The sequence below is a fragment of the Vicugna pacos genome, chromosome 24, assembly GCF_048564905.1.
Source record: "Vicugna pacos chromosome 24, VicPac4, whole genome shotgun sequence".
Taxonomy (NCBI): Eukaryota; Metazoa; Chordata; class Mammalia; order Artiodactyla; family Camelidae; genus Vicugna; species Vicugna pacos.
In genome coordinates this window covers 19299907-19314173 of record NC_133010.1, presented here as the reverse complement: position 1 = coordinate 19314173, position 14267 = coordinate 19299907, and the positions used below count along the sequence as shown (strand labels likewise).

Here is a 14267-nt window from a genome sequence, read left to right as displayed (position 1 = left end):
TGTTTTTGCAAAGAGCGCTTCGGAGCGCGAGCGCGGGGCGCGCGCACCTATAAATACGGACACTCGGGCCCGTGAGCCGGAGACAGCCAGGGCGGGGAGGGCCCGGGACCGAACCCCCAGGCGGCCGGAGGGCGGGCGGATTGCCAGCGAGCCGTGCGCGTGGGCCGGGGCGACAGCGCCCCCCGCCTGAGCACCGAGGGGCGAGCATGGCCCGCCCGCTGGGGGGCCGGGCCGCCGCGCACGCCGCCCGCGCCCCGCGCCCTGCCCAGCCCGGGTCACCGGCGCTCGCGCCCGCCGCTTAGCACTCGGGCGCCGCTCGCTTCTCCCGGCATCGCGGAAATATCGCCGCAGACGGACACAATGGCGGCGACTGCCGCCACCACAGCCGCCACCGCCGGCACGGCCGTCCGCAGCAGCAGCAGCAGCAGCAGCGCCGGCACCGACGCCACGGGCACCAGCAGATTGCAGCAACCGCCGCCGCAGCAGCAGCCCCAGCCCGCGGCCCCAGCGCCGGCCCAGTCGCCGGCGCCGGCGCCGGAGCCCCCCAGGAAGCCGCGCATGGACCCGCGGCGCCGCCAGGCTGCCCTCTCCTTCCTCACCAACATCTCGCTGGACGGCCGGCCGCCGCTGCAGGATGAGGAGTGGGCTGGCGGCGAGGAGAGCGGTGCGGCCAAGTCGGGCGCCGGCAGCGCCTGCGGCGCGAGGACTCGACTCAGCCTGCTCGCCGCCGCCGAGCGGGGCGGCTGCAGCGCGCTCGCCGCGGCGGGCACGGCGGCGGCGTTGGCAGCAGGATCTGGCTCCTGCTTCCCACCGCCCTCGCCGCTACCACTCCTGGCCCCCGGCGGCCATGCGGCCGTGCTCGGCCCCGGGGCGGCCCGAGGGTTCGCTGGCCCCTTGGGGGCGGGCCGGGCGTCGGGGGAGCAGTTGCAGGCGCTCCGGCTCGCGCCTCTAGCCGCCTGCGCTCAGCTGCAGCTGCCCGACGGGCCTGGGGGCGCCGGGCAGGAGGAGTTGGAGGAGGACGATGCCTTTACCAGCGTACAGGTGCCGGCGGCTGCCTTCTTGGGCTCTGGGACCCCCGGGAGTGGGAGCGGCAGTCGAGGCCGCCTCAACTCGTTCACTCAGGGAATCCTGCCCATCGCCTTCTCCAGGCAGACCTCGCAGAACTACTGCTCCCTGGAACAAGCGGGCCAGGGGGGCAGCACCAGCGCCTTCGAGCAGCTGCAGAGGTCCCGGTGAGTATCCAGGACGACTCGCGTGCCTTACTTACCTCACGTCTCTCCGGGCTGGCTCACTGCTGCCGGACGCGGGTCGCTCCTACCTTCCCGCGCGCTGCCGAATCTCTGGGCTTCTGGCGCGAATTCCAAACCACGAGGGCACGCGGAAGAGGGAAGGCCCCTAAGGAGCGCGCGCGCGCTTGTGTGTGTGTGTGTGTGTATGTGTGTGCACGAATCTGGTACTCAGAGCCGAAGCACCGTCCTCCTGCAGTGGTTTCGGAGTTAGGGGTTGCGGCAGCCCATTGAAAAGCGGCACCAAAACCTCCCATTGCAAGGAGGTGATCACGAACTTCCAGAACCCTGGCCCGAACGCGGAGACGCGCTCTCCCCGCGCCAGGCAAGACTAGGCGGGGCGCAGTCGAGCAGTGGGTCCAGCCGGCGGCTGAGCGGCGCGTGTGAGCCTGAACTTGTCGCAGATACGCCGTGAATCCCTTCTGAGACGTTCTGCCTGCGCTCAAAGTATTCCTGTGTCCCAGGAAAAAGGCGTTTTCCTTTGCTCTCCTAAGAAAAGTCCTTATATTCCTTTGAACCAGGCCTTGGGGGTGGGGGACAGGGAGGAAATAGGGCTTGAGGATTTTTTCTTCCATTCCAAGGTGAATTTGCTGAATAAGTGAAAAGGTTGTTGTGTTTGCTCACTTAAGTCACCTGCAGGTATCAGGCATCTTAGCAAAAACATGAAATTTTGGACATTTGCTTATTGTTCAGGAAATAGCTAGAGCTTGTCACCGTGTGTTCCAGGGACTTTGGGGACTTAGGTCAGCGTCAGGCAGCAGGACTGAAGGCTGGAAAAGAACAGGGGTGGGAAGCAGGGAAGCTCCCTGGGAGGGAGCATCCTCCCTTGCTAGGAAGGCCTCCTGTGAAGTTAGTTACAGTCTAGGCTCCTCATGGCTCAGTTATTTTTTAACCTCCTGGGGCCTCAGTTTCCCCTTGTGGGACAGGACCTTGTCAGCACGTTGCAGGCCTCAAGATGAGATGGCAGAACCTTTTCAGTTACACCCTCTTTCCTGTAGTGCTCTTCTGAACTTGGGCTTCTTCTGGCCTAAGTAAGAAGGTGGCCTGTTGGAAAACTTCACTTCCTCCCCCAATGGACAGACGGGGAAGAACAAGCTGGGCTCCTCCAGAATTTTGCTCTAAGTCTCTTTCTTCCCAAGTGGTGAAATCATGGCCCTGCTCAGTATGTGGCATCCCAGTGTGAGTACACATGGGCTGCAGGCAGGGGTGTGGAGCCTCAGACAGCCTTGTGACTGCACAGATGATTAGCAACACTGGGCACAGGTGACAGACTGCGCCTGGCATTTCTTGTCAGAGCACGCATCTCTCCATTAGTGGGCCAGTGCACAGGAGGGGAGGGGAATCCCTTCCTTTCTGGGCGAGTGGTGTGGACTCAGCAGTTTCAGGACAGCTTGACATCACACACTGGCTCATAATCACTCTATAGTTTGAGCGTAAGCCCAGCTTGTCCAGAGGGTCAGGACAGGAGTTGTAATAAACATATGTTATTCTAAGCCAGTGTGCAAGACTGGCCTGTGCCAGGTAGTAGACAGATGTGTTCCTGTGCTCAAAGCAGCTGGAGAGCAAATTACTTTACACTTTATCTCCAAACTTTGTTTCCAGGGACATGAAAGATCTTGTGTGTTAGTGTTTCTTACCTAAGGAATAGCCAGATTTAATCTCTGATCCTATAAATATGAACCCCTTGAAGGCTTCATTGATCCCGCCCCAACACACACATTAAGATGAGTTAGTCAATATAAGATGCTTCCTTACCTGACAGCCACATTCATCTTACTACTTCCGAATTATCCGTATCTGGCAACTTGACGGGCATTTTTTTCAAGTACAGCTGTCAACAGAAACAGCATCAAATGTAATGTACAGAGAGGAAGTAAATGGGTAAAACAGGGATTTAAGAAAGGCCCTGAAGAGCTAGTTTGGCCACAAGCTGTCAAAGTAGCCATGAAGTTGAAATCTCCTGGGGCACTTTGTTTCTGACACCACCTAGCTTTCAAAAATTTTGTCTGAAGTGTGTTGGTTTTATGATTGCTAGAGAGTCTTTTCACCTGCCTAGATGAATTGTAATAGAGTACAAACTCATTTGAATAAGGCCCAGGGCCAACTTAAGAGTGTCACTTGCTTTTCTGGTGTGCCTCCCTTTAAGAAATTCTACTACCCTGGGTGGTTCCATATCCTATTTCATAGACGTTCTCCTGGGGTGTTGTTTTTAAAACAAATTATGCTTCCCTTGGACTTGTTCCTTGCAATTTAAGGAATTCTATATAACCTTACTGCTCAAAAGTGTGAGTTCTTGGACCTTCAGAGCTCTTACAGAGGCAAACCCTTAGTGCAAATCTGCATTTTAGCAAGATCCCCAGATGATCCAATGATTCATATACAAGTGAGAGTTTGGAAGGCACTGCTGTAGTTAATCTGAAATCTGCCCCCTCCTTTTTTTGTGTGTGGATTTGGGATTTCATATTTTGGGTTGTTATGGGTATATAAAAATCAGAATCCCCTGATCCGAAATCTTGAAACCCTTTTTTTGTTGTTGTTACTTCTGTCTGGCCACTTGTAAAACTAATCACAATTATTACTTGGATTTCCGACCCTTGAAATATGACAGAGGAAGATTTCAGTGCCCAGGCCCTGGCACAGATGTGTCGATGGATTGCCGACACGATTTCTACACTCTAGGATGGATATGTGATATTTATCACAGTGAATACTCATAGCCACCTTATGTGTAGTAGATTCTTTCACAGACCCAGTGTTGGCCAGGATAGGACCCTGGCTCTTTGAGATCCAAGCCTGACGTCTTTCCCTCTGCCACTGGACGGTATCACTGTGCCTTGTATGCAGTAGGCCCAAGGAGGATTTTGGAGCTGTTGGCTGTAAATGCTTGTCTGGGACGCTGCAGGCCAGTCAGACTGGTGTGATTGTCTCCTTTCCTAGTCATCCGACCCGCATTTAGTCTCTTTGCTTGGGGCCCCCAGCTTTGCTGCCACTTACCAGTCTCTACTGAAGTATATAGAGAACCCAGGACCAGGGGCCTCACAGCTGGGGCTCTAGGCCTGCTTGGGAGGCCAGTGTGCTGAGGTTTGCCCTACTGCTAGGTGTCCGAGGTGGGAAGCCACAGAGCTGCCTTCTAGCTCGGCACCCTGTTGTGTTCTCTGCTTGGGTGGTGAGCACTGCACGGGGAAAGTGTTAATAGGTAAAAGGGAGTGTAAATTTATACAGTATGTTTTAAGGCTTTCTTTTGCTTTAAAAATTTCGTCTCAGGCAGCAGCTGGCAGCAGTCCTGAGTGACTCCACTTCCTAGCGCTTCTCAATTGCAGCGGCCGCCCTGAAGCTGAGTGGAGCCCAGGTGAACAGATGTGCACCGCTGGCCTGTTGGGAAGGGTGCACGGGGACCTGGGGGTTAATTTAAAACAGCGTGAGGGTTTTGCTTCTTAGAACAGCTACGTTAGCCTTGTGCCTTGTGGAGACTTTAGTCTTAAATGGAAAGAGGGCATGTGGTACAGAAGAGCTCCAGGTCCTGGATTCGAATCCTGGTGGCCTTGCACAACCATGAGCTCGTAAATCAGCCTTTCTGGGTCTGTTTCCTCTGGAGAGACTTGGCCTGGGTCTTGGGCCCTTTCAAGTGCAAACTGCGCCTGCATTTACTATTGAGGGCTGACTGTGTGTGGGCATGTGATGAACGCCTTATGTCATATGTATGTATATGTGTTTAGAGTCACCTGGGGATCTCCAGAAAAGGCAGATTCTGGTCTGCAGGTTGGGGGGCTCGGTTCTGCATTTCTAAACAACTCCCTGGGAGGCAAATGGGCCTCACTTTGAGGCAGGAGGCTTCACTGGGGCTAGGATTGTTGTACTTTTAGGCTGAGGACACCAGGGCTCAGAGAGGTTAAGTAATCTCCTCAAGGTCAGTCATCCACTGGGGCAGAGCTCAGGCTCACACTCGACTGCTTTGGAGCGTCTAACCAGCCCTCCCTCTGCAGTGTCCCTCCTGGGGTGGGGCCTGGACCGGTGCTGAGTCTCTTGTCTCTCATTTACTGAAAAGAAAAACATAAGCCAAATAGGGAATCTCCAACCAGAGTAAGGGAGGGGGACAGACTTTCTCCCAACTTTGTCACCTTCCTGCTTAGTGACTTCAGGCAAGTCACCACACTGTTCCAACTGTATGCCACTTGACCCTTCTGGATTTTAGACGTCTGGAAGAAACTTTGATCTCCTCCGCAGTAAGCAAACCCAAGTTATTGTTGAGCCATCTTTCCGGCAACATGCACTATGGAAGCCAAAGCCGCAGTCCCAGGCCGGCTGGGCCCTGGACAGGATGCTCACTCAGGACTCCTGCCAGAGCCTGGGGCAAGTGGCCCGAGCTTCACCCTCTGTTCTCCTTACAGTCACAGAGTTGTCCTGTCGTGGGGGAACTCAGAAGGGAAATGCTCTGCACCGTGTCCCCATGGCTGACCCAGGGAACCCTGCCTGCCTGGACTTTTTCCCCTGGAAGGAGCATTGTTAGGTAGGGAGAGGGCCAAGGGCAAGTGGCCTTTGAACACACTGGGAAGGAGCAGTAGGTGAGGCCGAGTGAGGTGACGCAATGTAGATAGGGATGCCAAATTAGGGCCCTGCCGCCCTGGGCTCTGGGCCTGCCCCTGCCCAGCCGGGAACGCTGCGCAGGTCGCTCCCCCGCCCAACATCCCCCCTGCCCCAGTTTCCTTGTAGGATGAAAGCACTGGGACTGATGACTACTGTGTTCTTCCAGGATGAGTGCCCCAAGCGTCCTCGCCCTGTGACCTGCGGGGGCCAGGCAGTTAGCCTGGGGACCAGTGGATGACTTAACCTGCATCTCAAATGCAGAGGCGGCCTGAGTTTGCCCCGTGTGGCTCCATTTGGCAGGATGTGCACTCCTGAGTGACGGAGGGGGTTTCCCTGGGAGTGAGAGAGAACTTTTCTATAAAAGACATACTCAGTTGTGCCCCCTCTAGCCGTGGAGGTGTCACGCTGGACTGACTGCTCTAGGAGGCCATCCAACCTGGAAGCCACTGCCAAGAGGCCATCTGTCCCCAGCATCACCGTCCCTGTTGCAGAAGTGATCTGTAGTCCCCTCCTGTTGTTAAAGGGCTTCAGGTTTACAAAGTACATTGATTTCAGCCCCTAACAGCACCGAGGGACAGGAATCCAAGGTTACACAGTGGGTAGAGAGTAACTTTAGGAGATCTGTTGTCTGTCAGGTATGTCACAGAGGAAATTCTAAGTTGGGGTCCTAATGCTTTGTATTATTCAACAAACACTGAACATAATGAGTATCAATTATGAGATGCCACTACCAGTTACGGGAGGTGCAGATGTAAACAGGCCCGTTTTTCTGGTGATGAGCTTGGTTAGAGGTGATCCTGTTGTCTGAGCCCCCACTGGGACAGGGACACTTCACGCCCCCAACTGTGGGACCTGGCTCTGTGCTTTGATGCAGTTTTGTTGTTTAACTACCACATCCCAGGTGTTAATTCTAAGCACCTTTCAGGGATCAAGTGAGTTCACATTTATAACATCCCTTAGACAGCACCCCTGCGTCACCCCCATTCTGAAGCACAGAGAGGTTAAGTTACTGGCCCAGGTCCCTCAGCCTGTCCGTGGGAGCTGGGTTCACACCCAGGCAGGCTGGCCCCAGAGTCTGTGCACTTACCCACTGCTCTCTGTCTGCTCCACCGTGGTTTGAGTCAGGCTCATAAATGCTTGTTCGACTGGCTTCAGCTGAACTGGGCAAAAGGTGGCCTAAGTGACCTTTAAGGGCATTGCTAACCCTGTGGTTTCCTTATTTAGGTGTCTGCCTCTCTGTCCCTCAGGGAGGACCTCTGTGCATGAGGGCCCAGAGGACAGTCCAGGGTGGACAGGATTCTGTGACGACAGTGATGCAGTCCTGCCCGGTGCCGGCCTGCTCCCCGTCTTCTCGGCCACACCTAGACTCCTGTCACCTTTGTTCCATCTGAGCTTTCCGTGCCATCCGCTGTTCACAGGGAGGTGGGAGAGGAGCAGTAGCCTGGCAACCCCAGGAATTGGGCTGTGGCTTGGCTCTGCCTTCACTTTGGGATGGGGTTCTTATCTGTGAAATGGGAATTATCATACCTCCTTTCTGGGCATGCTTCCTTTCTTTGGACCCTCTGTATCTTCTCAGCATCACCCCTTCCCCCTAGCCCAGGGGTCGGCAGACTGGGGCCCGTGGCTGTTTATCATAAGATTTTCTGGGAAGCAGCCCCTGTCTGTGTTGTCTGTGGTGGCGCTCGTGCTGCAAGGACAGAGCGGAGCCGTCATAGCAGGGACCACGTGGCTGGCAGAGAACTATTCTCTGACTCCTTACAGAAACGTGTGCGACCCCTGCCCAGCCCCATGCTCTGTCCCCGAGGTGTGTGCTGGTTCCCTGGTCCCTCCCTGTCCTTGTCTCCTGGGGGGCTCCTGGTTTCTGTTTGGACCCTTCTCCCCAGATGACAGAGGGACCTTTCTGAAATGCACATCCAATTGGGGCAGTTTTGAATTCCTCGTGTTTCACGTGTGGCCGCCGCCTCACAATCACGAGCCTCCCTGCATCCCTGTCATCTCCATGCTCTGCTGCTTTTGCAAAGGGCACCTGGGCTCTGGCACCCACAGGTTTCCCCATGGGAAGGGTCCCCTCCAGACACTCCTTCCTTCCCTTCAGACCCATCACCCTGCAGAGCCCTGGCTGTGGTGCTGAGCACGCCCTCCTAGGGGTGACTTTCTTCTTCCCTGTGGGTCTGTGCGCCTGCCCCTGGCCCCTTGCTGGTTGGGGGACTTGCTAGTGATGGGCTGGGGGCTCCCCCCACCCCCAGTTTTCTAGATCTTTTATTTTATTTGGTAATGCACCAACCTACCAACTCCTTCCTCAGTCCTGCAGTGGTGAACCTCCCTCCTTGAATGTTTCTCCCCTGTCGTCCACCCACCCCACCCCACTCACATCTGCTTCTCCCCACTCCCCAAAGGAGGGGAGGTAACACCTATGGAGGTCTGAGCCCTCCCACATGCTGTGGGCTTCACATGCATTATTTTGTTTTGTGTGGCAATCCTAAAACGCAGGGATTATACCCATTTTAGAGCTGTGGACACTGAGGCTTAGAGGGTTTAAGGAAACTTGCATAAGACCTCCTAACTGGAATTTAGAGCTAGAATTTGAGCCCTGGTTTCTCTGGCTTCTAAGCTGGGTTTCTCCTTAGCTCTGATGACGGCCAAGGAATCTGTGAGCTGGTAACCTGCAATCAGTCATGGTGGGAGTATTTACACCACAGGAATCAGCCAGTGTTACAAGCCAGGGTTTTGCTTTTTTCCTTCCGGAGAGCTGGTTTGTCAGCACGTGTACCAAGGGCCTCACCACACAGCTCTTTGTTCCATTCTCCCCTTGAGGTCCGTGTTGAAAACCAGATGTTTTTATCAGAATCTGTTACTTCACATAATCCTGTGAATTTCCCACAGGGTCACCACCACCCATTTTCCACCTCAAAAAAATACCTCATCGCCCCACTGCCCTCAAGTTTTGGCCTATGTACAATTTAAAAACCAAACTTTTCACAGATACCATGGGCTCCAAATACAGACCGCTTAGTGTTACATGTAGGAATCATAAAATCGTTAGCTGTTACTCTCCTTTACAAACTGTGATGTATTTTTATTTTTGTTTGGTTTTTAAAATCCTCCAAGGACATACAATCAATCAGGGTTTCCTGGTTTTTTTTTTTTTTTCTTCTCTTTTTGTTTGTGTTAGCATCTTGGATAACTGCACATTAGTTTATGTTTAACAGGGTTATCTTTAATGTGGTTTGGGGTTTATTGCTGCACATTTGGTCACAAAGACAAAAAGCTTGTAAAACAGCATGCAAATACTAGAAGTTTAGGGCTTAGAATATTGTAATAACGTGTGTGTGCGTGAACGGGCCCAGTCTTATCCCTGATTTAAAGGCCCAGGATGTACTTAAATCTAAGTTTAATTCTATGACAAATAGATGGTGAACCATTCAAGAAGAGACTTAATATTCGAGCATGCCAAAGATTTCTGTGTGCCTAGCCCACTGATTTTTATGTTACAGCAGTTTATTCACTGATCCGATGACATATAAAGCAAAATATGTACTTTGATCACCTTAGGTTGGGGATTGGAGGGCAGGCAAAGTCTGTAGCTTTTTGCTGAAGATCTAAAATTGGCATATTGAGGGTGGGAGGATGGGCAAACTAGGTGAAGGGAATTAAGAGGTGCAAACTTCTATGTTTTTAAACATTGAACCAGTTTGTTGTGCACATGAAATTAATATAATACTGTGGTCATATTTCAATTAAAAATAGTAAAAAAAAATGGGCACATTAGGGGATAAATTGTTGATCTGATGTTGAAAGGTAGTTCTTGACGAAGTTTTACATTTCACTGAGTTGAATAAAGTTTGCTCTTGGAGAAGGAGTAGTGAGGAAGGAAGATGAAATTACAAATTCCAAGGTGACTGGGTGAGGAATTGAGGGGTCAGTTTGTCCATCACAAGACGAACATCTGATAATTAAGTTCTACTTACTTGTTTGGGACTTTACAGTGTTTTCATATCTATTAAGTCATTTTCAAGAGGCAATGTGGTAGCTGATTTGTAGACGAGAAAATGGAGACCGTGAAGAATTAAGTGAGTGTCCACGGTCATGACCTCAATACGTGGCAGAGCTGGAATCTTGAAACCTGTGCTTTCTGATGCCAGGCCGAGAGTTTTTAAACAAACCCAAAACTCTAATGTAGTTCTATCACTTAAGAAAGACAAAGAATTAAGTGCTGTGGAAGTTTATTCTCCCTCCTGCCCCAAATCTTCCACTTGTATATTTAGTTAACCTCAAGAGAACAAAAATGCTAGGACCTCATCCATTTCAGACCTATGGACCAGAGTCAATCAAGGTCAGAGTGTTAAAGTACAAAGAAATATTGTGTTATATTTTTGGACAGCCAGCCCCTTCTCATCAAGCAAGGATGCTGATTTTCATGTGATAACCTCCTGAGACAGGCCAACAGAGAACCCTGGTTTGGAGCCTGAGGAGTGGAAAATTTTCCCAGTAACAGCAGCTCTCTCCAAATAATCGTTTGGTGTCATTTCCTCCTTTCTCGCACCCCTGCAGCTTGGCCTCCTTCTCAGCAAACTGAACAAACAGTTTCAAGAGTGGAGAGACCACCCTTGGAGTCAGACAGCTCTTCCACGTAGGGGCACCGTTTGGGGAAGTCAGTTAACTCCTCCGAGCCTCAGCATCCCCACCTGTAGGATGGGGACAGTCACGCCTGCCCATTTGGGGGTGTCGTGAGCATGAAATTGAGAAGCACCCAGCAGAGGCTTGGTCCTTGGTAGTTGATCGGTAAAATTTTTTTAAACAGCTGTTACTTCTGTTCACAGTTGCCCTACACTGTCAGTCAAGATTCAGTTGAGGAACTTGACAGGGTCTGCTAAGACCATTGAGACTGGAGCTTTTTGCTTCCAGACGATTTGCTGCATCATTTCAATTTCATAAATAATAGTAAAATAAAATCAGGAGCTAAGGGAAACAACACCCCCTCCGTTAGTGCTGCATTTTGTCCCTGTTTACACTGGAAAGTAACGGTCTCAGGGACAGGGAATCAAGCAGGGGTGAATTCACATGTTCAGCCTCGTACCCTGAGAGCAGCACAGCGGTGAGGTTAAGAGCAACAGCTGGTCTGGCCCACATGCAGGCGCGAAAGATGCCGCCCAAGCCTGTCAGGGCCCACGGGAGGGGAGAGCTATGTGCAGAGACAATTCTGGAAGAGGCATCTCTGCTCCCTCCCTTTGCAGAAGCTGTGGCCCTCATCCTGTGGTCTGCCCGTGCACCGCCTGTGCTCTCTGAAGTCCTTTGGGTCACCCATCTCTGCAGCTCTTATGTGTACTGGGTTGAAGAATGTCCTCCAAAACTCATGCCCACCTGGAACCTCAGAATATGACCTTATTTGGAAACACAGGCACACCTTGGAGATACTACAGGTTTGGTTCCAGACCATCACAGTAACAGGAGTCACATGAATGTTTTGGTTTCCCAGTGCATATAAAAGTTATGTTTGCACTAAACTGTGGTCTTTTAAGTATGGAATAGCATTATGTCTAAAAAAGTCCCAAAATACATGCTTTAATTAAAAAATACTTTATTGCTAAAAAATGCTAACCATCACCTGAGCCTTTAGCAAAGGGTAGCCTTTTTGCTGGTAGAGGTTTTCAAATATTGAGAGAACTACCTGAATGTGACTCAGAGACACAGACTGAGCAAATGCAGTTAGAAAAATGATACTGGTAGACTTGCTCAATACAGGGTTGCCACCAATCTTCAATTGGTAAAAGAAAAAAAAAGCAATATTTACAAAGTATAAGAAAATGAAGTGCAATAAAAGGAAGCGTGCCTGTAGGGTCCTTGCCGACGTAGTTAGTTAAGATGAAGTCATTCTGGAGCAGGGTAGGCGCTAAAGCCCATGGCTGGTGTGTTCACAAGGAGGCCGCGTGAACACAGCGGCCGCGAGGAGCACCATGTGGAGGCAGAAATCGAGGTTGGGGTGATGTGTCTACCAGCCAAGCAATGCCGAGGGCTGCTGGCAGCCACCAGCAGCAGGAAGAAGCAAGGAAGGACTCTCCCTTACAGCTTCCAGAAGGTACCAACCCTGCCAACACCTCGATTATGCACTTGCAGCCTCCCAAACTGCAGGAGAATGAATTTCTTTTCTTTGAGGCCCCCTGGTTTGTGATGAGCTGATACAGCAGCCCTGGGAAACACACGCATGCTGGCATCTCAGAGTTAGACTTGGATCCAGTTCTCTGCCCAGATGGACCCGCCTTCCTCCCCCCTGGCCTGTGGGAAAGAGCAGAAGATCCAAGGCAGAGCCTGAAGGTGGGGCGTCTAGGTCGCTGAGGCACCGTGGAATTTGGGGGGGAAACCTAAACCCTTTGCTGAATAATTGTTTTTATTGATTCCTTGAAAGAGCTGTAGACCAGTCATTCTCAGGAGGTGGACCCTGGACCGAAGCACCAGCACCGCCCGGGAGCTGGGTAGAAATGCGATTTCCCAGGCTCCACCCCGACCTCCCGAATCAGAAGCTCCGGGGCTGGGGCCCAGCAGTCTGCCTTTACAGGCCCTCAAGAGTTGGGAACAACTGCTGTAGACAAAGCCTTGTGTTTGTTGTACCTCCTGGAAGATGTAAACAGCGTCTGGTGTTAACATGAAATATTTTTATTTTGCTTCCAGACATTTCTTCTAGCACAAGTCAATGGGAGTCACCTCCTGACGCAGGGCTCTGCTGTGAGCCCTGTAATTCAGGTTTGAGGCTCCACACAACCATTTTAGGTCCATCAGTCCTTTTTGTTCCCCACAGTGGCCACACTGTTGATCTGGAGAGCATCTCCCAGGCGTGACTCCCATGCGCTCCCTTCTCATTAGCTTTCTCTGCCTCCCTGTGGCTGGTGTATTTCTGCTCTCATTTCTGTCCTGAAGCATTTTATGTTTACCTTCATTTTGTGGTCTAGAGCAGTGGTGATGGGGATGGAGGAGGGAGTGGATTCCACACAGATTTAGGGTGCACTGGAGTGGGCTTGGAGATGGACTGGCTGTGGAGGGCAGGAGACACGAGGCATCAAAGGAGACCCCCTGGGCTTCTAGTGTGTGCACTGACTGGATGTCAGCCATCTCTGTGATAGGGAGTGGGGTGTGGCCACAATCCCATGCTGCGAGTTTAAGAAATACTCGCTGGAAGAAAAATTATACACCTGAAGGTGACCTTGTTTCTTCTCTTTGTCTTCCCCCCTCCCAATAATCTTGTGCCTTTACTCTGCAGATAGCACAAGGTGATAAATAGGGTCATGAATAACTTTTTGACTGAGGATGTGTACATTTTCCTTTTCCTCCCGAAGTGGAGAATGATGTTTCTGCTTCGAGAGAGATCATCTTAAGGTTTATGCTCATTTCCACCTCTTTTGGCCTAAAAATTCAGACCTTTTAAGGTAAATGTTAACTATGTCAATTTCCCAAAAAAAAGGGAAAAAAACCCACGTCAGATTTTATTCATTTAATTTTGGTTAAAGACATATAATTTCCTTTTATTAAAGAATACCCATGAGTGAGATCATGAGATTTTTTTCCAATTTCTTAGTTCAGCTTGTGCATATTTGCAGCTAATTACCAGGTGTTAAAGTCTGAGTGATCTGAGTATGGAGAATAAAGCTATGCTCTCCAAGAGAAAAAAGGTGCCTTTGCAAAGCAAAGGTATAATATAACAGTCTGCTGCAGTAACTAAACAAGTACCCAGTGCCTAGTGATTTCACACTTGCTCTGTGATTCAGAGCAAGATCGTTGACGCAGTCGTAATATTCCAGCAGCAGCTGCATCTTTTTCTTGTTTTACCAGGTGGTTTTTCATAATAAGTGCTTACTGCTCCTGAACGTTACGAGCTGTAGAGCTACATGGAAATCACTTCACATCCCAGATCTGCCGTTTTCCAGGTGTGACCATAGGCAAGTTCTGTAATCTCCATGAGCCCCAGTTCTCAGCTGTAAAGAGCGGGAAATACTAATAATCGGATACCTCATAGCATGACAGCCGGGATTAAATCCGGTGATTTCTGTAAAGCACTCTGCACAGTGCTTGGCACATAGTGAGTTCTCGATAAATATCAGTATCCCAGCTACTCTGCAGGTCCCCTGTGTGCTTCATAGGAGCTAACATCACTTTGTAAAGGATTGAACTCTGGGAACTTTGTTCTGGTCCCCAAGGCACATATTGCTCAGCAGAGCCAGGACCCTTTCTAACCCTGAACTGCACTCCTGCCACTGAGCTTTTTGGCCTCTGTCATGTGTGGCATTTTATCCAAACAAGTTTTGTGACCTTCCTTAGCAAAACAGGTGCTGTTTTAGGATCTGGATGGTTTACTTGCGCCGAGAATATGCACAGATATTCGTTACCCCCCATCCAACCCACGTTTGA

At 51.0% G+C, this 14267-nt stretch overlaps 2 protein-coding genes across 10 annotated transcripts in view; one reads left to right on the top strand and one right to left on the bottom strand.

Annotated features, from left to right (window-relative positions):
* The window catches only part of LOC140689011 (uncharacterized), an 81870-nt gene extending 80203 nt beyond the window's left edge, over positions 1-1667 (bottom strand). For 2 of the 8 annotated variants that reach the window (XR_012063865.1, XR_012063866.1), the window contains exon 1: positions 1268-1658. The gene's annotated coding sequence lies outside the window, so the exon portion shown is untranslated. Of the gene's footprint in view, positions 1-1267 lie in introns of all 8 variants that reach the window. The other 6 variants (XR_012063867.1, XR_012063869.1, XR_012063870.1 and 3 more) reach the window with 6 other exon arrangements.
* Positions 9-14267, top strand: part of CABLES1 (Cdk5 and Abl enzyme substrate 1) — an 87693-nt gene continuing 73434 nt past the window's right edge. The window contains exon 1 of one of the 2 annotated variants that reach the window (XM_072949113.1): positions 9-1232. In XM_072949113.1, coding sequence (XP_072805214.1) covers positions 361-1232 — 872 coding nt within the window. In that variant the 5' untranslated portion in view covers positions 9-360. The remainder of the gene's footprint in view (positions 1233-14267) is intronic. The other variant, XM_072949112.1, reaches the window with a different exon arrangement.